The sequence below is a fragment of the Lytechinus pictus genome, chromosome 2 (genome assembly GCF_037042905.1).
Source record: "Lytechinus pictus isolate F3 Inbred chromosome 2, Lp3.0, whole genome shotgun sequence".
Lineage (NCBI taxonomy): Eukaryota > Metazoa > Echinodermata > Echinoidea > Temnopleuroida > Toxopneustidae > Lytechinus > Lytechinus pictus.
In genome coordinates this window covers 9,687,532-9,712,963 of record NC_087246.1, presented here as the reverse complement: position 1 = coordinate 9,712,963, position 25,432 = coordinate 9,687,532, and the positions used below count along the sequence as shown (strand labels likewise).

The 25,432-nt window shown below is 38.6% G+C and overlaps 1 protein-coding gene across 1 annotated transcript; it reads left to right on the top strand.

Annotated features, from left to right (window-relative positions):
• Positions 1-2,017: 2,017 nt before the first annotated feature.
• LOC129253579 (3-oxoacyl-[acyl-carrier-protein] reductase FabG-like) lies at positions 2,018-15,578 on the top strand. The gene is made up of 11 exons (XM_054892010.2): positions 2,018-2,163; positions 3,217-3,305; positions 4,549-4,659; positions 5,718-5,746; positions 6,193-6,285; positions 8,542-8,680; positions 9,428-9,468; positions 9,866-9,935; positions 10,463-10,499; positions 11,501-11,567; positions 12,421-15,578. Exons 2-11 carry the CDS (start codon positions 3,239-3,241, stop codon positions 12,586-12,588), a joined length of 822 nt encoding a protein of 273 aa, XP_054747985.2. The 5' UTR covers positions 2,018-2,163; positions 3,217-3,238; the 3' UTR covers positions 12,589-15,578.
• Positions 15,579-25,432: the final 9,854 nt, after the last annotated feature.

Here is a 25,432-nt window from a genome sequence, read left to right as displayed (position 1 = left end):
TGAAAGCAATATATTGACCTGAAAATAAAAAAATTGGGGGACACCCCACACCTGAGGCTATATACGGGGTATATAACCGTGTACATAATCCTTTTTATCTTTCACTTAAATGCCGCTCTAAGGTTTTTTTCAATGGCTATAATAATGAATTTGTTGTGTTATAAACTACTGAACTACATGCAGTTAATATCCAAAAGCGAGCGAGCAAATTTTCAGTAGGTAAAAGAAAGAATGTTGCCCCAAAACCTCTTTCAAGTGGTATGTGTTATCACATCACGGGGGATATGTACAGGGGTATATAACTGCGTGCATAATACTACCATCTTTCACTTGAATAACTATTACAATTATGGTTATATTTTGATGGATTTGTTGTGACATAAACAACTAGATTACAGTTAGTATCCAAATGCGAGCGAAGCGAGCGAGCAAATTTTCCATAGTTGGAAGAAACAGAAGAATGATTATCAAATGAGTGCAAATAATTATGGGAGAAGCGTAGTTAGCGAGCCTTAAAAAGTTGCTTCAGTCGTTTAAAATAATATGCATTAAAACAGAGGATGATAAGAGCATTATTATTATCAATAACTTAAACTAAGAAGGATATGAACAAGAAACATATAAAAAGAGCAAATAGGGATTTAGATAGTCGAGTTTTGTTCAATGAAAACTCATTTGCTCACTGGTCAAAGGTGAGATGAGAATGAAAGCAAAAATAGGATCATGATTCTCTGGAATAAGGATGCCACATGAAATGATCATAGGCCATCACATGCTACAATATAAACTTCCAAAAACGTGGAAATACCACAATGATGAAAATGAAAATTAAAGGTTTCGAATAATCTTTAAGATTATATTGGGAGATGATGCGAAAATCCGAATTTTGAGCAAAATTCATTTATGAAATATTCATTTCATTGTTGTGTTAATTAATGTGCTTTAAAGTCCCCTATAATTATGGATGAAATGGTAAAGATGAATGTTTCATTAACGGCATTGATTTAATTAATGTCTTCAGTAACTCGTCGTAATTATATTTTTGAAGAATACGTAGGCCAAATATTTTTCGTACAAAATCCGCGCTTCCACAAATGACCCCTCCCATACTCACGAAAGTGTGTTTAAAGGATGTTTTAATTCGTTTATGATAAGAGTTATAATTATATTTGAAAGTTGTTGGAATCACTTATTCATAAATGGACTTATTATAACTAAACTCACATGATGCAGTAGATATAACCTTTGCAATAAGAAAAACGTAGGGATTTGTCACGGCCAAATTCTTGTAAGAATATCCGCGACCGCGCGAGAAATTTTGCATTTTTAGATGCAAAATTAGGCCAATTCAAGCACTTTGACTGCATTTAAAGATGAATCCACACATTAATATTAACCGTAACAGTAATATTAACCATTTGATGATTGAAAAATATATATATATTGGGAGGATGATTGTACATGCCACTCCCCCCCCTCCGAAAAGGGGGATGTATCCCCCCCCCCCCCCCGGATTTACGCCCGTGGTATATTATACAGGGAAGCAATCCCGAGGTCGTATTCTTTTGTAGCCTATGTGCATGTTGAAATCTAAAGATGTTGTAGATGTACATTTAATTAGGAAGTTCTAGTGCTAGGTTTCACTTCGAAAAAATTTGCTCCTGCCATTCTAATCATTATGTTCATAGGTCACTAAAATTTGAAATATAATCGCTCTTACAAGTAGGAATTTTTTGCAAGTTCACTTCAGGGAGTTGTGAGGGGACTTGGCTCACTCCCGTATAAATAAATGAATCGCCTGGAGAGAGCAGAGAGTCCCCTCACAACTCCCTGATAGAACACAAGCCCCTTTTTAATTCTTGCTCCATTTATAGTGAAGTGAAATAAAATGCAATCCTTTAAACGTACATCATTGTCTGATGGGTTTACATGGATATGAAATTCTCATGAAAACGTTTGAATGTAAACGTTGAACTTGAGTAGGTTGTACTTTGTACCATCATGTTTTTATTATAATGCACCATTTATGACTCAACGATTTTTATGTATGCAAAACCCTATGCCTACCGACAAAGATTATATACTCAAACTCTATAATCGGTTAGCACTCAGTGTATGGAGTTTAATGCATCCACATTATTACAGATAATTTTCTACAAGGAGGTAAGAAGTCCATTTCATCGCACCTCAAATTTCTTTAATAAGTTATAAGTCACTGATAATCCAGTGATTATCTTTCTGTATTTTATGAAGATTCGTTTTATCTGATAGTATATTTTCTTCCTGAAACATGCATGATTTAATAGGCATGTCAATATGCAACTCATATAACATTGTTTATTTATGCTGATATATTTTTTTTCTTACACATTTGTTTGTAAATAGTTAGGCATGACTGCTATTATTTTCTCAGACTGGATCACTGATCTGTAAAATATGTTTCATAATACGTAATATCTACAGATCAATGAATTGAATGAGCATTGTTTTACAACTTGTAGGGGTGAGGAGCTACGTACTGCTCGTGCATTACAGACAATAATATATATATAAAAGGAGGGAAAACACAAAAGTGGGAATATTTCGTTAAACAAATTATTTCCTGAAATATTAAAAAAATTTGCGAAGAGTGGTCTATTAATTTATTTATCTTTATTTGTTTTCATATTAATTTTGCCAATTTGTGCTCAGTTTGCTAGACTAAATGTGCTCAAACAGATATCATGCCCAGATGTTAATGCAAATACAGTGACAGATCCAGGAGAGACCCATCCCTTCACAAATATAAATTTAAATTTACTAAATATAGATAGATGAATAGATATAACAAAACAAAGGGGGAAAATTGCAAATGCGTCGATTTTCTCTTTCTCTTTTCCTTTTTTTGGAAAGGGGGGGGGGGGGGCTTATCATTTTACCCCTTATCCGCCAGGACCGCCATTCTGCATGCATGTGTGAATTCGTTCTAATGAGATGTTGTATACTGTAACAGATTTCTGATGAAAGATACCTTTTGCAACTTTACCTCTTACTTTGTAGGACAAAATATACCTATATACTCGCGCTGTTTCTACTTTGCTTTTCAGCCAAATGTTTGCTTAAAGGCGCAATGATATACCATTCAGTTATAGAGTATTTGAAAGTTTAACAAAAGCCATATTTGCTTTTATTTCATTTCGAGTTATTAGTACTTTCTGATTTTCTTTAACACGTTAGATAAACATCTTATCTGGGTATTATGACGTCACCCATGAGTCCAGAAATACTTGGTGCTTCACTGAAAGGAAAAGTTGCCGTCATAACGGGTAATATTCCGTAACATTCTATTTGAATTCTGAAATTCGGGATTATATTACTATTAGTACTGTATAGTAGGTATGATTTCAATTTCTTATTTGTGTAATTCTCGTTCCCTCTGTATTATTTTCTATCATTTCTATCAGAAAAAAACAATTGAAAAAATTAGTTAGTAACTCATCAATTTATTCTTTCTTTATCTATAATAATATCTATCAATAATACAGATATCCCAAATACTGTAGGAAAAAAAAGGTTTTTGATATCATACATATTACAGATTACAATAAGAAATATGGGAGACTGAAATCTTTAACAAATAATTCATGTAAAAATCTCTGAATAATAAATTCATACAGTTATCTAATTAAGTTGTAGAGAGTGGATCTTATTAATACATTCACTGTAAAATAAATTAAAGTCATAATACAGGACAGGTAATTATATTGAATTCACTTCATATTCAAAGTACTCTAAATTCCTTATTGAAAATTGAATTCAATTAATAAACCAGATAAATTGATTTTTTCTAATGTTTATTTATTTTTTGAAGGATGATATATATATTTTTTTAATTTAGTTAGCACCTGTTTACCAAATCGAAATAATAAAAATTCCCAAAACGTCGTACATAATAGGCGCAGCATTAGGCATTTTCTCCTCAATTCGTTGAAGACAATGTCTAGTTCTCTATGGACCTTTTCACACGTGAATCTAATTGAATCATCATTAAAAATGATGATTCATATTGTAATCGTGACTGTAATTAGCGTTCACGATTCTATTCATGTTCTAGTTTGGTTTCACACGTGCTAAATATTCGTCGTTAGCCTTATTTTTCACTGGAATCATCAAATAAATTACGATTTTTTTTTACCGTGTGAAATGGTGGTACCATGGAGCTATTATTCACCATATTATGTGCATGTTAAGGGATGTTAACCCTTTTTGTTTGATTATAATACAAAATAGAACATTAAACTTATCAGTCCGCCCTTTCACACGAAAAAAAAGTCGTAATTTGAATGATGATTCCATTGAAAAATTACGAATTTTTAGCACGTGTGAAACAAAACTAGAACATGATTAGAATTACGAACGCTAATCACAGTCAAGATTACAATAGCAATGATGATTCAAGATTCACGTGTGAAAAGGCCATATGAAACACGAATATACATGTAAATCAACTAAAAGATAATATTCGATTTACATAATTTGAATCATCTCTCTCTCTCTTTCACATTACAGGAGCAAGCTCGGGTATAGGAGCAGAAATTGCCCGACATTTCGCTTCGCTGGGATGTCTATTGGCCCTGACAGGACGTAACATGGAAACACTTCAACAAGTCACCAATGAATGTAGATGATTTTTCATAAAGTTTCTCTCAAAGAAAATGATATTTATAAGTATCATTAAACACTCTTTAAATGGATTTCTTCGTTGTAGCATTTATTATGTATCTGTCTTAAAAATACTCCTTAGTTTAATTTCCAAGCCTCAACTTTTAATTACAATAAACTTATAGAACTAAACAAATCAAAAGAACCATACTCATTAATGTTTAGTATGTGCATAATGTAGGTGGATGTGGATGCGCATGCGTATGTGTGGGTGTGTGTGGGTGTGTGTGCGTATGTGTGTTTGTGTGATTGTAAATAGTTTTCCATTCTAGTTTAGCGTCTTAACCTTATTATATAAAGTTTTTCTCTCTTTTTTCTATTTTGTAGATTAGTATATCCTATATTTTGTTCTAAATCTTGTTAAGTAAGCTAGGGCCCCGCTCACAAGCCTTGCTTTTAAAGGGGTCCAAAACCAATTCGTCATGCTATACATGTTTATGTACTCATGTGCATTGTATGTATATTCATTTTTATTATAATTTGATATTTTTTGGTATCAAAATAAATAAACTTGAACTTTTTTTGGCCTACACATCAGACCTTATATTTTTGCAAGGCATAATTCTACTTTCGCAACTCCCGGCTTTCGAAGTGACTCTGTCAGATCTGGTCATATCTTCAACAATAGAAAAGAATTAGGGTTATTTCTCTTTATTCTTTGGAATGGAACATTGAGACGGTCGAGTACGAAAACTCTTTGCATGTAAATTATATGCAGGTGTATAATGTTCAATCAGAGAAGATAGAAATGCCCACCTGATCAAGAACACTTCCGTATTTTAAAGACCGAAAATCAGTATTTTTACAGAAATGCCATAGGACAACACATAAACTGAAACTTTAAATCAGTAATTTGCATGAAACCACCAGTATTCTTTTTAATTTTCAGTAATAATTACTGAAAACAGTACTACTTGGCAGCTCTGTTGAATGTTTATATCTCATATTTGCCTTGAAATGACCTATAATATATGTTGAATTATTTGAATGATTTCTTTTTTAATATCTGAATATAGGTTTAGCCAGAGGTCTTGGCAGCGATCAGGTAACTGTGGTTCGACGTAACATAATTGAAATTTAGATTTTTAAAGTCGTCCCATTGGCAGAGTGTTTTTTTAAGGATTTATTATATGGCCTAACATAATGTCAATTTTGTTCTCATAAAGGGGTGCGTTCTTGTGTGGCTGTAAAGTTGTATTAATATTAACATAGAAAATGATGTCAATGATAATGTAAGAATCTCACATCTCCAAACAGAAAACACAAGGAATTGAAGGAGATAGTGAATTGAATTAGATAAAATATTTTTAAAGTTATCATTACATAGTATAGGCTACGTTAAGAAAATGCGAAGTGAATTTTGTTCGTTAAAGTGAAACTTCGAAGCTCGTAGCAAGCTTTAATTTTTAAGTTTACGAGTAAAAATATTCGTTTATTCACTATGAAGACATCAAATTATTGAATGAATTTCTGTCTTATTATGTTGTAAAGGTTTTACAAATTCAAGCCGACTATGGGGAAAGAGACGCCGTAAAGAAAACTGTGGAACAAATCATCCAGAAATTCAACCAGGTTGATGTTTTGGTAAGATCTACATGTAGAACAAAATTTATTTAAAAATTGTAAATTAACAAATAACAATCATGATAAATGGACAGTTTCGATAGAGGAAACAAGACTCAGGTCAATAAAGCAAGTCCTACACGGAGCGGGAAGGATGATAGATGGGGTTCATCTCCAAGATCCAGGGGCGGCGAGGGCCCCCCCCCCCTATTGGCGGAGCAAAAAAAGGGGAAAGAAAGAAAGAAAAAACAGGGAAAAGAAAGGAGAAAAGAAGAAGAAGACGAGTGGATAAAATAAGATGAGGGGAAGACTTGGAAAATAAAAAGAATCTTTCATGTCACTATATGAAATTTTCGCTCGCGCTCGCATTGCCTGTTAGGTGAATTGATCTTGCTCAATATGGAGCTTTATCAAGTTTGGAAGTCAATATACAAAACAAATTTCAGCTCGGAAATCGAACTTTCATTATTTTATTTACAGATTGATTTTTTTTAAGTGCTCTGTAAAAATGTCAGTTTATGGTTTGAATATTAGCATTTTCTGCTCGCGCTGCGCGCTTGCAAAATTTGATTTGTCAGGTACATATTATTTTTGCGTATTTCATATGAAAGTTCTCAAAATATCCCTATTCAGCGCTGCATGCTTTTATTTTGATTGGTGAGTCATGTATATCTCAATATTAATTTTATAACACACTACCTAAACTCCCCATTTTATGACAATTTATCAAACAATTCGGCTCGTGATTTGCGCTTGCATTCATTATTTAAAATATGTTATCTCATGCATCCTATTCATAATTACAAAAGTGCTTGAAATTCCCAGTTTAAAGGCTATAATATTAACAGATTTCGCGCCCTCATTAGGCTTATCAGATTGATAAATAGAATATTAATTTAATAATTAAATCGTCTCTTTTTTCAGAAAGGAATATCGATAAGTTTCATCTGGCTTAGAATGTCCCGGTTCTATGTCAAAACTCTAAGTAATAAGAATGAATAATATCAGCTCTTTATTAAACACGATCCATATCCACCTCACAATTTTCCTACAAAGTTCTGGAAATAATTAGAGCTTAAATTTCCAAATTTTTTTCAGATCGGAGTATAAGCTCGCGCTTCGCCATCGCTTGATTGATTTTCATGATAAAAATGTATTTAGAATGCCCAGATTCTAGGTCTAAATCTGAGACAGGTGCGTGCATATTTAATCAGATGCGCAGCTTGTTCTTTATTTAAATCATCAGAATATCCAAAAAAATTCTGCTCGAGCTTTGCACTCGCATTATTAATGTAGGAAAATCCCCAATTGCTCATCTTTTGCATGATTCTAAAAACACGAAGAGTGTCCCGTTTTAGGTCTAAATCTCAAAAAAATAAATTCCGCTCGCGCTTCGCGCTCGCATCGATTGTTTAGTTATATACCTATCCTGTTCATAATTACAAAAAGTGCTTTGAATTTCCATTCTTTAGGTAGAAATATCAAAGATTTTTAGCTCACGCTTCGCGCTCGCATTATTTGATTGTTGAAATATGTCATGTCTTCATGGCTAACTACAAGCAGTCCTTAACAAGTACCTTTTCGATCAGTTCAAAATGTATATTAACAATTTCTGCTCGCAGTAATTATTAGTTGCATACACATCTTGTTCAGGATTACAAACATTGCCCAGAATATTCAAGTTTTAGGACAAAATGCATAAAATTTCAAAAACAATTAGCTCGCGGTTCGCGCTCGCGATATTAAAACAAGGATTATGAGACTATTATATTTATGTTGATTCACAAGAATAAGGATAAGAAGTGATTATTAGGACTACCCCTTCAAAGAAGCAAACAATAATCAACTTCCTGCGGCTGATCGGTGAAAATATGGCTGAAAAATCCCCCCCCCCCTTGTTGGCGAAGGCTGGATCCGCCCCTGTCCAAGAATCTAACAACTCTCTCCCCTGCTTATTTCATCCAAACATCCATTGTCCTGGGATGCTGGGGGTGCTTTTGCCCAGGGGGTGCTGCGTGTATTATTTTCCATAGGCAGCACCCCCCTGGATTACTGGTAGGTGTGTAAAATTTGAGGAATGTATGAAAAAAGACCAACATTTTGTGCTGGAGCTTTTTTTCTTGTTGTCAATATTTTTAGGAACAAACAAATAATCAAATTTGTTGATTTCAAGACAAAAAAATGAAGAGTTAGACATGTTTCAATATGAATGTGATCACATATTTTTTGAGAATCTTGAAGGGTACCGAAATTATCATTCTTTTTTTATTATTTCAGGTGAATAATGCTGCGGTTTATGCAACGAACACGGTAGAAAGCATGACCTTGGATAATTTTGACCTCACCTTCAGAGTGAATGTTAGAGCACCCCTTGAACTCACCCAACTCCTTACACCATATCTCATCAAATCAAAAGGTATTCCCTCATCGCAAAGGCATTCCTCATGGTTTTATTTTAATAATAATAATAAGATACAATATCAGAGGAATACATAACGAGTAGCAAAGCAATAATTATACATAAATACAAATTGAAATTTAGGACACTGTAAAAGACCAAATTAAAGGTCTTGACGAGGCAGACCCCGAGTGCCATCATGGCAATACATACATAGAAATAGGTTAAATTGATGACATGATAAAAAAAATGTGCAGGGGTCCTAGCCCCCACCCTCTCCCCCAACGGGGGCTAATAATAATAAGATAATAATTATAATAATTATAATAATAATGATAAACTGGTGCGTGTATAGCACACAATAAGTTTAATACTGATTATAAAAAACACCACTTCCTAAATATGCGAATTTATAAACCGCTCTTTAATTTTTTTTTCTCGATCATTTACCTTTGTAATGTTTAGTTAGTCGTATTTTATCCATCTAGCTCTGAAAACAAAAGAGAGTTATATTAGGAAAAAATGTCAAAAAATATACCTACGTACAGCGATTATGCAGTGGTGCAGGCCTATATGCATTATCTTTCATTGAATGTTTTAGAGGAATGGAGGCAATTGCATGGCCATTTCTGTTTTACTCGATTTCAATATCCTGGATACCTTTGTTTGCTTTCAATAAAAAAAAACACTGGATCCGATGAATAAACGGTTATAGAACCAGGAAATATTGTAATTTTTTTTCTTCAATTCATTCCTTTCTTGCAGGAACTGTTGTGAACATATCCAGTGTCATAGGACGCCGATCAGTAAGTGACAGAGCACATACGTTATTTCCTATTAGCTTAATTTGATCCCCTAAACCTAAGCCATTTCCATCCTTTCATATCTAAAAGTCTATCTATTTATCTTCCTACCTATATATCTTTCTGTCTGCCTGCCTTTCTTTCTTTCTTTTTTTCTTATACTTGATATCTACCGATATGTATCGTATTCCTTCTGTCTTTGGGTCGGGATGCCTAATATACACTTTAAAAAATGAAAGTAAAGTTTCTAAGTAAATCACTCTTTAAAAGGGCAAAGAGTGACAGTGTGTTTACAGTGTACTCATCCACTTTATTGTGTTTTGTGTACTGCATATCATTTGACAATAGTGCATTAAACTATTGTTTTCTTTTGTTTTTTGTTTTTAATTTGGTTACACAGATAGTCAACGAATTGATTTATGGGATGTCAAAAACTGCCTTAGATCACATGACAAGGTGTACAGCTGAAGGTATATAATTCTTCATCTTTATGACCAGGTAGAGAAGCAATCTTGAAAAACCCCTGATGTCTTTTTTCAGATTCTCATTAATTTTGAATCAAAGGTCATTGAAAGGGTGGTCAAAAAATATATTTTGTGAGGCTCCTTGATGAGAAAATAAAAGGGAAATCTTATTGGCACTTTAATACTTTCCGCGTTTCACACAATCGATCTAACTTTGTCTTAAGCAAAGATTCCATCTGCTTCGTTTTCAGTCTTTGCCTTTAGAAGATATCAACTCATCAATAACCGATGATGTGGAGTCTGACATGCATGCTCTGTCGTTGTCCTTTAATCTTGTTCACATTGTTTATCGCCTTTAGGTTAGCATATACGCACACGGTCTACACGATAGAGGTAATGCCATGATACTCATAATTATGATGTACAATTGTTTAAGTCTATGATCAAAGCTTATGCCAACATGTTTACCACAAGATGTCCACGTGACGATTCCCTTCAGGGGAAGTTATCACTTTTCATTATTTTCTTGGTAGAATTGGCACCTCATGGAGTCCGTGTCAACACAGTAAAGTGAGTAGTACCGTAATGATGGGGTGAATAAGAACGAATAAGGGGTATATTATCCCGGTATATTATGAAAGCTTTTCTCTTATAAAAGTACAGAAGGTCTGATCCAATAGACTTTGCTTATCTACCACACACAGCTTACTTCCAAATGAAAGCAAACCAAAGTAACCTGCAATTATGAAGCGCACGTCATAAAGATTCAATAAATATTGAAAAATTTTCAATTGAAAGATATTCAATAAATATTGAAAGATTAAAAAAAATGCATGTAAAATCGAGTTAGATATTTAAAAGTATCACTTCGTCCTCCTATTGACGCTGTCACTGCTCCCATTATGAACAACATAATATGAGAAGATGAACAAATCGAAAGCAAATCATGAAAGTTTTGCCTGTCCATGTTCAAATGATGTACAGCGCCGTTAAAAGTGTTTGGAATTCTTCATGAGAAGTCACCGAGAGGCAAATAAGTTATTAACTTTATATGCCTACACCCAATGTATTATCCAAGGTATTAAAATGTATTTATAATAAAGTTACCGTATAGATACGTTTTTGGATCGAACAAATTATCATCCGATTGTCAATACGTGAAAATATAATCTAATGAAAACAATGTGAGGCAGAGTATATTGATGTACAAATTATTCATATCCACCCCTATTTTGTGCTAATTATAGTTTTGTTTCATTTCATTATTGTTGCACATGTATGTTAGTCTAATCATGGATCCTAGTAGGATCTAACCATTGATCCTTTAGTAGGATCCATGGTATAACGTTATTATAATGTTTTAGATTTCATTTGTATTTCTCTTGAAAAGGAACGAATACCAATTAAATTTTTAGCGAGTTCATCTTTTCTCTTCAAATCTAAAAGGCTGAAAATTATCTGAGGAACCGACTATGGATGCTTGAAGAATTAAGTTCGATTTGAATTTTTTTTCTAATTTCAAACATTATACAGTATATATACATATATATATATATCATATCACCATGCAGCCCTGGTGTTATTGAGACTCCGCTGTTCAAGCGAGAATTGGGCATAACAGAAGAACAAGTAACACAGGTATGATAATTATTTTTGACTTTTTTTTTAAATAGGGGTTTCAATTTCAATTCATAAAATTATAATTATAGGAATGATTTACAATATTGTATTGATCATAATGATCATTATAGTAATAAATTATGTAATTCGTATATATATATATTTATATATATGCATGCTCTGGTTTTGCATAGCATAGCTGATGAGAGCTCGAGGAAATTGATGTTTTGTGACATTGAATTCATGATAGCCATAAAGTATTGACTTTAAAAGGACAAATAGATGACTCTTATCTCATAAAGGAGAGATGTAGATGTGACTCGATTAAGCAATGGAACTGATTTAAGTAGTGTTCGACTTTGTACAGCTCAAAAAATTTTGGAATAATTAGTTCGTCATTCATCTTTAATTCGTTAGTTTATGTAAGAGGTCAAAAGTGACCACATTTTCTATTTTCCCCGAGCTGCCGACGACAATTTGCTACACATTTTTCTATTTCTTTTTCTAGCTACAAAAATCATAAATTTTCTTTGGGCTGGTAACACTCCTGGACCTGCAGGGTGCTAATTAATAGGCATATTAATAGAGTGCTTCCTCTACTTTAGTTTGGAATAGGGTGCAAGAGATTACAAACCTATATACCCATAGTCAAGTATAGGATAACAAAATAATGGCACCCTGATTTTTCTGCTTTAGTTTTTTATTTCGAATTGTCAGAGGAACAATCACTGTAACTTATATTTAGCAGAATAGAATTGTTGGCCAATCATCATTTTAATCTCATCTAACGTATCATCATGGTCATAATCATGAACGAATAACTTTTTTAAAAGGTGATGTCATATTTTTCATATATTATATTATATTCTAGTACTTTGAGAGTTACAGCCGCTCCCATCCGATGCGCAGAACCGGTAAACCAGATGATGTAGCTCGATTCGTCACATTTCTGGCATCTTCTGACTCGTCGTTTACCACTGGAGAAACAGTAGGTATTGATGGAGGGCATCACCTCATGGTCTCAGATATCGAGAATTAGAGATCTCAAGAATGTAATTGTAATGTATTTTATGACAACGTACCCAATCAAGATTGATTTGCACTTTTGTTAAGCCCCTTTCACAATTATTGGTGGAGCGACTGCTTACAACCATTGTGATTCTGTGCAACATAATTATCATGGCCAAAAGATGCAGTCATGAGCAATTTAGTCCAGGATAGAAGAGGCATAACCTTGTTTTTTTATATATACAATATTTTTTGATGGTTTCTTGTCAATTCGAGGGTGCTGATTACGAATCTGAATGATGCCACTCGTGTAACCTTGAGCATTTTCCGCAAATTAGCAAAATCCAATATGGCCGCCAAAATATACAAATTACCCATGAAAATCATAAAATTGTCCGCACATTGGCTATATGAAATTCATGAAATTGTGTGGCAGGAGTGAAATACTCTGTCAAAAAATGATTTTTGACAAAATATTTATTTTCCTGATATTCAAAATGGCCGCCATAGGCCCCTGTATACTCTATTATGTACAATATGAATAGGGAAAACTAATTTTCACATTAATGAGCACTAAACTGCAAAACATCGCGATGTATGAACGAAGTAGTATATGCAAATCATCATTACTAACGAGATATATCATTTATTATGTCATATATGGGAACATTGCTGTATTTTGATATCTAAAATAGCCGCCACTGGCCCAAACAGTATTGCGTATAATGGTAATGGGGGCCAAACAATTCACAAGAGTGATCACTAAATGCATATTATTAAGATTAAATGAGTGGGATACTGACTAAAAACATAATTGTTAACGAAATATATTATTAATATGCCATGTATGTGATGAATGTTGTATTTTGATATTCAAAATGGCTGCCAAAGGCCCTAAAAGTATTATGCACAATGAGAAAGAGGAGCAAAGAAATCACAAGAGTGAGCTCTAAAATGCATATATATGTGATAAATCAATGGGATACTGTCTAAAAACGTATTTTCTAACAAAATATATTGTGGCGTAACCGAGCTCTGTTGGGGTAGCGTTCTGCCGTCTCGCAGTCTCTAGAACCCGGTCCACGCTGTTCTTCACTCATTCAATTGTTTTGGGGGGCAGATTCTCTCACAAAAGTCTATTGTATAACGTGGTAACCTCTCTTCCTCTCAGACCTCTCTGAAATACATCGAATCAAGCACTATAACACTCACCTTATAAAGAAAGCACAGTGGAAAGATCTAGTGTACGGTGTAAGTCTTAGTTTAATATCGGGAGCTACTATTTACAACTGCACGTACGTCATCACAGCTCCGAGCGAACTGACGTACTTCTCCATACCAAGTATCACAACATAAAAATATCGCCCTCTACGATCAACTATGAAATACATCTTAAAGGTATAACTCATTATGCTACACAGCCCCTCCCCAAGTCTGGGCTGTCCTCGGACCAGGTATAAAACTAAAAAGACTAAAAATAAATCCTTTCAAAACTCAACTCACCCTTCAAGAGTGAAACATCTTTGGCAGAAACAATAAGTACAAAAAAAATATTTAAAACAAATATCGTTAAGAATATACAGGTATATACAGGTATAGCATAAAAAGAAAGCACTCTTCTTAACACACTTATGAGTTTGAAGACATCTCTAAGACTTCCTAAAGAAAACCAAATAACATTTTGAGTTTCATGTCCAAACATGAGGTATTAAATGTTTTGTATAAAAAGTAGATACTGATCTTTTTTTCTTTCAACTGCATGATCGATGACATCAAAATATAACTTTAATCAAGCACTGTCCTCCCAAAACAAGAACAAAGTGATATATGTACAGAAATATATAGAAAAAGCGGAGAGAGTTGTAGAGAGAGCAGGAAAAAATGTAAAGATGAGGAGGATATAGGAAAGATAAGAAGAAAGGCAAGGAAGACATAATAGTAAATAGAGTATAACATACATCAAGGCAATAAATCGGAATACAAAAGAACAAGACGGAATGTTTCTCACGGAAGAGATACTGTTTTTTTTTATATATTACAAAAGTTCTTAAAAGTGTTCTGGATGATGAGATCTTTAGCTGATCAATCTGTTTCGGCCTTGGTTGTTCCCACCATCATATCCACCGTAAACTCCTTCATGACTTCGTCCTCCGATACTAATTCTCCATTTCGGAACACTCGGCGCGTGGTTTTTTCGGTGATAGTTTTTAGGTTTCCGATAAGTCCACGCTCCAAATCCTCTACGGACATAGCCGGACCCACATGCCCCTCACGTACATGATTAATCTTGGTGTATGAAGCTTCAGGGACCGACTCGACAGCTTTTACCACCACCATGTGGTAGGTCCGTGCCTTTTCCTCGTAAATGGATTTCGATCCTCCGGAAAACACGTATGCCGAACTATGTTCGGCTACTCGGACTAAGTTCCCTGCTAAAATCCTGGTCGGTTTCAAGTCACCGATAGGCTTTCCCAACTTCACTTTCTCAGGCAAGTCCATGCCCCCCTCCTGTTCATCTTCAAGATCGGACTCAGACTCCTCAGACTGCTCATCCTGCACCTGTTGACGCAGGAGGCTAAGTGGTTTCCCACTGAGTCCTGGGCCCATTTTCCAAGAATTTACCGCTTCCATAGTGCCAGGAGAGACGTCGACTTGAATCTCTGCTTCAGCAATGGTTGGCTCTTGTACCTCACTGCAGATCCGAGTTGTTGTCTTCTCCTCATGTTCTCGAGTTTCCCGACCTTTTTCACGTTCACGTTCTTTCCCTCCTTTGTCGCTCAAGTGGACTTCCGACCTCACTTTTGAACGTCTCTCATGACTCACCATGTGGGCCCTAAGGTTATCTCTGCGGGAATACCCCTTCTCACAAATGTCACAAGTATACAGCCTTTGACGTCGATGTCTCTCGTCGATGTGTCGGTGCAGACTCCTTTTATGTGAGAACCTCGCTCCACAGTCGAAGCATTCAAAGTCAGACGCCACCCGGTGCCTCATCTTGAACCACTGTAATCAGAAGAACACAAACAAAACAAAATTGATTGAATTCGGTCTCAAAATGTCAGAATATATCACATCTGTCACAGGTTACATTAAATCACATATCTAGCTGGCGGATTTCTAGCTCTTGGGGGATTCCTTCTTATTGCCGGAACAGGAGCCTTTCGCGGAGCTGGTACGGGAGGCTCCTCAACTCCTGAACCTTCCCTCACAATTGGGTCTATTCCCTCCTCTCCTACCTGGAGTCCCTCCTCTCCCACCTGGAGTCCCTCACTCTGATCGAGAACTCTCTGCTCATTTTCATGAGCCTCTAACCAGGACTGAAGCGGCACTCCCTCGTAGGGCTTCAACCTGTCCACATGTACTACCTTCTTCTTGCCATTCTTCTTCTCCTGAATCCGGCAAGTAACATCCGACAATTGTTGAATGATTAAATATGGACCTTCCCACTTTCTCTGTAGCTTTGGGGACAAGCCTTTAGTCTTCGCTTTGTTATGGAGCCAGGCAAACTTCCCAACCACCAAAGGGCTTCCCTCCGCTTTCGCATCATAGGTCTTCTTTTGCCGGCGGGCACTCTCTGCAAAGTTGTCTCGGGCTCTTTGGTGCGCTTCTTGCATTCGTTTCCTCAAAACAAATGCGTAATCCGTCTCCACATCAGTCTCCTCTTCCTCCCCACTCCTCAATACCTCCGTTGTGAGATCAATAGGAAGATGGATCTCCCGCCCTAACATGAGCATGTTTGGCGTCTCTTTTGTGGAGTCCTGGGGGGCACTGCGGTAGGCGAATACTGCCACTGCCAGCTTCTCATCCCAATCTCGTTGCCGCTTATGTGGTTCGATCATCATTGAAATCATGTTCAACAAAGTGCCATTGAACTTCTCAATGAGGCCATCGGATTTCGGATTGTAGGGGGTAGTGCGGGTTTTGCGAATGCCAAGGATATGGCACATTTCCCGGAAGACACATGACTCGAAATTCCGGCCCTGGTCTGAATGTAGGACTGTAGGGACACCAAACCGGCAGACGAACTCATTGACAAATTTGTTGGCAACTGTCTCAGCTGTCTGATCCGGTATTGGGTAGGCTTCCATCCACTTGGTAAAGTAGTCACCCACCACCAGGATGTACTTGTTTCCTCTTTCCGTCTCTGGGAGGGGACCAACAATATCGAGCGCAACCCTTTCCATTGGCATCCCAACAGAATCCTGTTGCAAGGGGGCTCTCCGTCTCTTCACTGGAGACTTCTTGGAGGCACAGACATTACATTGCCGTACCATCGACCGGATGTCGGCATCCATCCCCACCCAATAGAACCTCATCCTGACCTTTTCTCTTGTCTTGTTCTGGCCAAGGTGCCCACTTGATTTGCCACCATGCAATTCCTTCACAATATCTGTCCGAAGTCCAGTTGGAAGCACCACATGCCAGGTCACATTCCGACCTTGGTCACACTCCCACTTCCTGTGGAGTATTTCCTGCTTCATGTCTAGCTGTGCCCACATCCTCCAATAGGACTTCTCCACACTAGACTTGGAAGCCACCGTTGACCAATCAGGACGGTCTAAAGACTCCTGCTTTGCTTCCATGATCCACCTCAGCGAAGGATCTTGCTGTTGGTATTCCCTCATCTGTTCATTGCTAATGCCCGGTGTCACTGTTACTGCCTTGGCCTCTGCAAAGTTATCTCCCGTTATCTCTGCCTCTGAATCTTCTCGGTCCTCAAAGTCCCGCTTGCACTGAGGACAAGGTCGTCTTGAAAGGCTATCAGCGTTGGCATGTGATTTCCCTGCACGATGTACGATTTTGAGGTCGTACTCTGCTATCACTTGCAGCCAACGAGCCATCTGACCTTGCGGATCTCGGAAGTTCAAGAGCCAACGAAGTGCCCCATGATCCGTTCTGACCGTAAACCTCTGCCCGTATAAGTACTGTCGGAACTGCTTCAGAAATACTACCACGGCCAGTAACTCTTTCCGAGTCACGCAGTAGTTCTTTTCTGCCTTATGCAGCGCCCTGCTAGCATAGGATATGACACGTTCCTTCCCGTCCACCACTTGAGACAGGACAGCTCCAATCCCCTCATTGCTAGCATCTGTATCCAATATGTACTCCTCTTTTGGGTCAGGGTACGCCAAAATGGGTGACTCCTGCAATCGCTGCTTGAGTTCTTGGAAGGCAGCTTCGCACTCTGCCGTCCAGGAGAACGTCTGACCTTTCTTGGTTAGGTTATGTAATGGACGGGCAATATTAGCGAATCCAGCTATAAATCTGCGATAGTAAGAGGCAAGTCCAAGGAAACTCTGTACGTCCTTGACACTTCTAGGGACTGGCCACTCCCTCACCACTCTAATCTTCTCTGGATCTGTTGATATGCCTTCACCAGACACTACATGCCCCAAGTACAAGACACTCTCCCGAAACAAATGGCATTTCTTCGGTTTCAGTTTCAGACCTGCCTGCCGTAATCTCTGGAAGACCATGTCAAGTCGAGTCAATTCTTCCTCGATTGTCTTTGCAAAAACAATCACATCATCTAGATACACCAAGAGCACTTCCCAATGTAGACCTCCAAGGACCCGTTCCATCAACCTTTCAAATGTCGAGGGGGCATTACACAAGCCGAAAGGCATCACCTTCCAACTGTAGAGTCCTCCCCTCACAACAAAAGCTGATTTCTTCTTCGCTTCTTCATCCAACTCCACCTGCCAATACCCAGAGGCCAGGTCAAGAGTCGAAAACCATTTTGCACCTCCAAGTGCATCCAGCGAATCATCAATGCGGGGAATCGGGTATCCATCCTTGATCGTCAAGTTGTTTAACTTGCGATAGTCTACACAGAACCTCTTTGAACCGTCCTTCTTCTTTACAAGAACAACATTGGAAGCCCATGGACTGGAGGATGGCTCTATCCTGCCATTCGCCAGCATGTCCTTGATCTGCCGATCAATTTCTTCCTGTTCCTTAGGAGGGAATCTTCGAGGCCTCTCACGGATTGGAGGGCTATCTCCGGTGTTGATCTGATGTTTCACAAGACATGTTTTTCCTATGTCCGTGTCGGACTTTGCAAAAATGTCTTGGTTCTCACACAACAGTTTGGCAATTTTCCCATGGTACACCTTGTCAGTTCCTTCTTTGCTCCTTTCAAAGAGATCTTTCAGATGTTCAGGAACTTCATAGGTACCATCCATGGGCTGCGCGTTGGATTCACACTCTTCTATATCTTCCTCACTGATGAGAGACAGGTGTCCCGCCAAGGTACCCTTGCGAATCATGCATGCCTTGGTGCCAGGATTGAACACTCGAACAGGTAGGGTTGCCTTCTCGGTCCCTACAACTACCCGTGCGACGGCAATCCCCTTGTGAAGAAGTTCACCATCTTCCGCGGGTTCTATAAGAGCAAGACCCATCCCTATCGGGACCCCTGTTGCATGACCTGGAAGCACCACTTCCTGACCAGGTGGTACACTGACGTTAGACCCAACAACGACCCTTGAGCAAAATGCACCTCCTCGTCCATCAGTGCATTTGATTCTTGCTCCCCTGATCCTAAGTTCCTTGGTCTTGAAATCCAGAGTTGCCTCATTAGGAATTAGAAAATCTAATCCCAATAGTCCATCTATCTGGTCAGTATTGCCAAAAACAACTTGAAGAGGAAAAATGCATTTTCCAACCCCAAGCTCCAGCCAAGCACTACCTAGGGTATCCATTGTGCTACCGTCGGCATTCCTAACACCCACTTTCCTGAGGCTTGGTCTATTTGTTGAAGAAATTCTGTGATACAGGGATGACGACAAAATTGTATCGGTCGCTCCTGAATCTGCCAAAAGTCTGGCCTTCACTCCCCGAACCTCCACTTCAACAAATAGTCCACTTCTTGCCTTATCTGGTCTATAGTTTACAGTCACTTGTTCTACAGAAGGCATTCTATCTAGAGATTCTGTGTCTCTCCTGGGCCCTTGCTCTCCTCCAGCCTTCTCCCGGGCATCTGAGTTGGCTGAATATCGTTTCCCGAAGAACCCTGACCTTCCCTTCCCTGAGGGCAGTCCCGTTGAAAGTGTCCCTGTTCATGACACCTGTAACATTCATCCGACTCGGCTGCTTTCCTCCGCCGGTATGAACTGGGCCTCATTTGTCCAGCCCTACTGGATGATTCCTGATTTGGAATTCTTCCTTCAATCCTTTTGAGTTCTTTCCAGATCTCACTGATTGTGGCCATTGGATCAACATCTACTGATCTGGATTGCCGATGCCTTCTACCAGACCGCTGTTCTTCCAGCCTGAAGAAATTGTCCGTGGCAAGGGCCGCTTGAATGGCCTCGTCCATGGTTTCTGGCTTAGACCTGAACACCCCTTCTCTGATGGACTGGTCTTCTATTGCCTCAGAGAAATGTGTCCTAGCCAATCGATCCTGGGCATCCTCACTGAGCTCAGGGTATGCCAAGGTTGCCAACTCCCTGATGGCCTGCCCAAGCTCCTGAATTGTTTCCCTTGGCCCTTGACGTCTATGCCGCAGCTCAAGGAGGTAGTTCTCCGCTAGCTGACCAGGGCCAAATCTCTTACCCAAGAGACTTACAAGTTCTCGATACGTAATCTGGGCCGTATCTACAGTCTTGTTGCCCAAAATCTTGAGTGCTGACCCCCTTAAACTCGCTGCGAGGAAAACCTTTGCCTGGCTATCACTCCAGTTATTTGCCATCCTACAGGCATCAAAATGGCTAACATAATCCCTCCAGGGAGTCTTCCCATCGAATCTGTCGGGAGTTATATTAGGCTTACTTAAAGTCACCATAGGCTGGCGCTGGACTGCCACCTGTTCTGTAGGCAGATCAAGCCTACGCATCCCATGATCCACTGGTCCCCTCATTGGTATGACTGCATCTGGATTGTCCAAGTCACGCCTGTGCAGGAAGCTTGCCACAGGCGTTCCAATATCTCTTACTGGACCAGCTGCTGGTGTGCTGCTGGAAGGTAGCATTGTAGAATGGAAATTGTCCATTCTATCTTCTAATGTCTGCTCATGCCCAATCCTCATAGTTGCGCCTTTATCAATGCGGCTGGCACCGTAATTGGCAGGTGAAACTGACATTCTTGTGGTCCCCGGATGAGTCTCCATCGACTCACATCCTTGGCGGACTGCCATAGATGGTCTTACACCCTGAAAACGGTTGGGGAAACTTACTGGAGATTGACTTCTACGCAATCTATCCAGTTCCCTCATCAGCAGCCTATTCTGCTCGAGGAGATGTTCATTCTCAGTCTTTGACTTTCGGAGATCCTCATCTCCCCGCTGCACTTCTGCTGCAAGAATTTCAATTTCCTCCTCGATAGCCACTTGTTGGTTGTCCATTTCAGCACTATATGTTATGTATACAACAAAACTCCAATCAGGCACTATATATTTTCAGCCTAAAATGTATGCAGTAGCATTTACAGCCACACACACTCAGGACGCTATTCACCAACGTGTGTAGGCACTATCTCCGCCACACACAGCCAGGGCGCTATTCACCAACGTGTGTAGGCACTATCTCCGCCACACACAGCCAGGGCGCTATTCACCAACGTGTGTAGGCACTATCTCCGCCACACACATCCACGGCGCTATTCACCAACGTGTGTAGGCACTATCTCCGCCACACACATCCACGGCGCTATTCACCAACGTGTGTAGGCACTATCTCCACCACACACATCCAGGGCGCTATTCACCAACGTGTGTAGGCACTATCTCCGCCACACACATCCAGGGCGCTATTCACCAACGTGTGTAGGCACTATCTCCTCCACACACATCCAGGGCGCTATTCACCAACGTGTGTAGGCACTATCTCCGCCACACACATCCAGGGCGCTATTCACCAACGTGTGTAGGCACTATCTCCTCCACACACATCCAGGGCGCTATTCACCAACGTGTGTAGGCACTATCTCCGCCACACACATCTAGGGCGCTATTCACCAACGTGTGTAGGCACTATCTCCTTGCCTCTCTCCAGGCTCCCTTCTTTTGCGCTATCCACGCTGTCGCCAACACACACACTCCGGTTGCTATTCACCATGTGCATCGGCGCTCTCTTCTTGCCTCTCTCCAGGCTCCCTTCCTCCGTGCTATCCACGCTGTCGCCAACACACGCACTCGTGGTGCCATTCACCAACGTGCATAGGCGCTCTCTTCTTGCCTCTCTCCAGGCTCCCTTCCTCCGTGCTATCCACGCTGTCGCCAACACACGCACTCGTGGTGCTATTCACCAACGTGCATAGGCGCTCTCTTCTTGCCTCTCTCCAGGCTCCCTTCCTCCGTGCTATCCACGCTGTCGCCAACACACGCACTCGTGGTGCTATTCACCAACGTGCATAGGCGCTCTCTTCTTGCCTCTCTCCAGGCAATCTTCATAGGAGATATACGTGGCGCTCCCTGTAATACAGGCGCCTAAGTTGTCTGAGCTTCCAATACCACGTTGTTCAATCCCACCGCGGCCACCAGTGTGGCGTAACCGAGCTCTGTTGGGGTAGCGTTCTGCCGTCTCGCAGTCTCTAGAACCCGGTCCACGCTGTTCTTCACTCATTCAATTGTTTTGGGGGGCAGATTCTCTCACAAAAGTCTATTGTATAACGTGGTAACCTCTCTTCCTCTCAGACCTCTCTGAAATACATCGAATCAAGCACTATAACACTCACCTTATAAAGAAAGCACAGTGGAAAGATCTAGTGTACGGTGTAAGTCTTAGTTTAATATCGGGAGCTACTATTTACAACTGCACGTACGTCATCACAGCTCCGAGCGAACTGACGTACTTCTCCATACCAAGTATCACAACATAAAAATATCGCCCTCTACGATCAACTATGAAATACATCTTAAAGGTATAACTCATTATGCTACAATATCATTCAGGTTTCAAGTTTGTGTTAAATACTGTATTTTGACTTTCAAAATGGCCGCCATAGACATTAACTGTATTATGTACAATGCAAAGTGGGAAACCAATATTCACAGGAGTGAGCACCATAAATGCACGTAATAGTGATCTATGAGTAAAATATTGTCTGAAAGCATAATTTCTATTAAGATATATCATTTATTCTGCCAGTTAGGTGATAAATACTGTTATTGGAATGTCAAAATGGCCGCTAAAGGCCCTTACGGTATTATGCACAATGTGAATGGGAACAAGTCATTTCAACAGATTTTGGCTTTGCTTGGCCAAATGGTGATGTATGAGTGAAATATTGTCTGAAAACATGATTTATAACAAAATGTATCATATCTTATGTAATTTAGGTGATAAATACTGTATTTCAACATTCAAAATGGCTGCCATATGCCCATTTTGTGAACATTATTTGTCTCCATTCAAATTGCATATTATACGATAAGGGCCTATGGTGGCCATTTTCAATTTAAAAATGCAGCATTTATCACCTTAATTATACACAACATTATGATATATCTCGTTAGAAACTATGGTTTTAGACAATATTTCACCCTTAGATCACAATTCATAATTATATGCAATATTTAGAGTCAAGCAAAGCCAAATTCTGTCAAAATTATATGTCCCATGTTACAATGTACACAATACTTTTAGGACCTATGGCAGCCATTTTGGATTTCAAAGTATAGCATTTATTACCTCTACGACCAATATGTGATGTATTTAGTTAGAAACCATGTTTAAGACGATATTTTTACTCGTACATCACAGTTATATGCATTTTATGATTCTCACTCTTGTGAAAATTAGTTTCCCTATTCGCATGTTACATAATATAATTAGGGCTTGTAGAGGTTATTTTGAATGTCAAAATACAGTATTTATCACCTATATGGCAGAAGAAATGCTATAATTTATAAAAAAAATATGTTTTCAAATAACATTTTACTCATACAACAGGATTATATGGATGTCATAGTCAAGCAAATCCAAGTTCTTACACAATTATATGTCCCCATTCACATTGTAGATAATACTGTTAGTGCCTATAGGGGCCATTTTGAATTTCATAATACAGCATTTATCTCATGCATGACAAAAGAAATGATATGTCTTGCTATAAAACATGTTGTCAGACAATATTTTACTCGTAGATCACAATTACATGCATTTTATGTTTCTTACTCGTGTGAAAATTAGTTTCTCCATTCGCATTGTACATGATAAATATAGGGCCTATGGCGGCCATTTTGAATTTCAAAATGCAGCATTTATCACATAAATGGCATATTAAAGGTAAATTGTGACATTGGTTTATTTCAAAACTTTCTTTTAGATTTCACTCTTCGCTTTTCAAAATACTCATAAACAAGTTCTGAGTCCATAAAATGTATTGCATTGGCCAAAAGAACTGTTTTTATTCTCAAAAAAATATATAAAGAAGAGAAATTTTGCCAAGTGAGCTTTCTTTTGATGCAGATTTTGAAATTGATATAAAAAATGAAGAGCGCCACCTTGAGACCAAATGACATCAATACCTGCTCATGAATATTCATATCCATCGCCTCTGCGCTTGTCTCACGTGCCGATCTGTATACCGGCTATACAGTACAGTATCGGATTGAACGGCGGAGTCTGTTTGCGACTTTTTCATTCATATCCTGTACGAGCGTGTGCATTCGCGCAGTCCCTCGACGGCAAATTAAATAACTTGGAAACAACCAAGGAACTTTTTTAAATGACCATCATAATAATTGTGATGTTATGCACGTTGTTTTTCAAATCGCGGAGAAAAGGTCCTACGTACATCTTGATATCTGGGCAGAGTACCAGGTACCGAGAGACGGCTTCCTTCCCTTTCCTTGCTTTTCATCTTTGCTTCGTTTCTCTAGCTGTATTTTTTTTTTCTTTACTTGTCCAGGGTATGAAGGGAGGGAGAATTATGGTTGCTTGTGAAAGGGCTATTCTTATTTTTTTTCCCGTTTTTTATTTCTATTTTATAATTATATTTACATACGCATTTTTGTTTCGATTCCGATTCACTGAATTGTTATCAATTTCTTCAGGTTCTGTATTTTGATTTGTTCATTATTATAACGTGTTGTAACATGTTTTTTAAAGGAAAAGGAAATCATTTTGTATTGAACTAGCTTTGCCGCCATTCTTCATTATTTTGCTTTGTGCGTTATATAGGCCTATAAGATGCTCTTTCTCTTCCAGTGATTATTTGTCAATATACTGCCTCAATGTATTTATCACTAAAAAATGAAAAATACCGCGTGGCCTATGCCTTTTTTTTTAAACAATGTATTCTGGGGCGGATCCAGCTTTCACTAATAACGGGGCCGGGGTGAACAATATTTTCATCCACATTTTTCCCGATCGATCGGCAGCTCAAAGCTAGTTTTGGTTGGAATCTATAGTCGTAACAGTACTAAACCCTATAAAAAATGCGAGCGTGAGGTATTATTTTCGGACTGTGTATTGTGTCCTGAAAATTGATCTGAGCAATATGATCATTAAACAAGATGCACACTGACGGATAAGGTGCTCAAAAATTTGAATAAGTAAAGGCCTATTTAGTTCCCTTGTTCGTTTTACTATAAGCCCTTCAACAATGTTTCCGTGTTTTGTATTACATTGATCAGTTAATATTTCTTTATGTCTCATACTATTTCGATATGAATTATACCTTGTCATTGTACTTGTTACTATGATTTTATATACTAATAACTCTGAACTTGTGAACCTGTTTAACCATGACTGAATGAATAAATCAATAAATGAATTGGTATAGATGAATAGATGTTCCATCGAACAGGCAATGCGAACACAAAGCGCGGGCTAAATTGTTTTTATACATGCGTAGTGACATGATTGGCTCCCACCCCTCCCCAAGTCTGAATTCCCCTCACCTTTTTTTATTCATTCTTCCTCTTATAT

Bases quoted from the DNA above. Each gene is read 5' to 3' on its own strand.
- LOC129253579 (XM_054892010.2), top strand. From the start codon at position 3,239: ATGACGTCACCCATGAGTCCAGAAATACTTGGTGCTTCACTGAAAGGA. The intron at 3,306-4,548 runs GTAATATTCCGT...TTCACATTACAG, and splicing joins AAAAGTTGCCGTCATAACGG to GAGCAAGCTCGGGTATAGGA. The intron at 9,469-9,865 runs GTAAGTGACAGA...TTGGTTACACAG, and splicing joins GTGTCATAGGACGCCGATCA to ATAGTCAACGAATTGATTTA.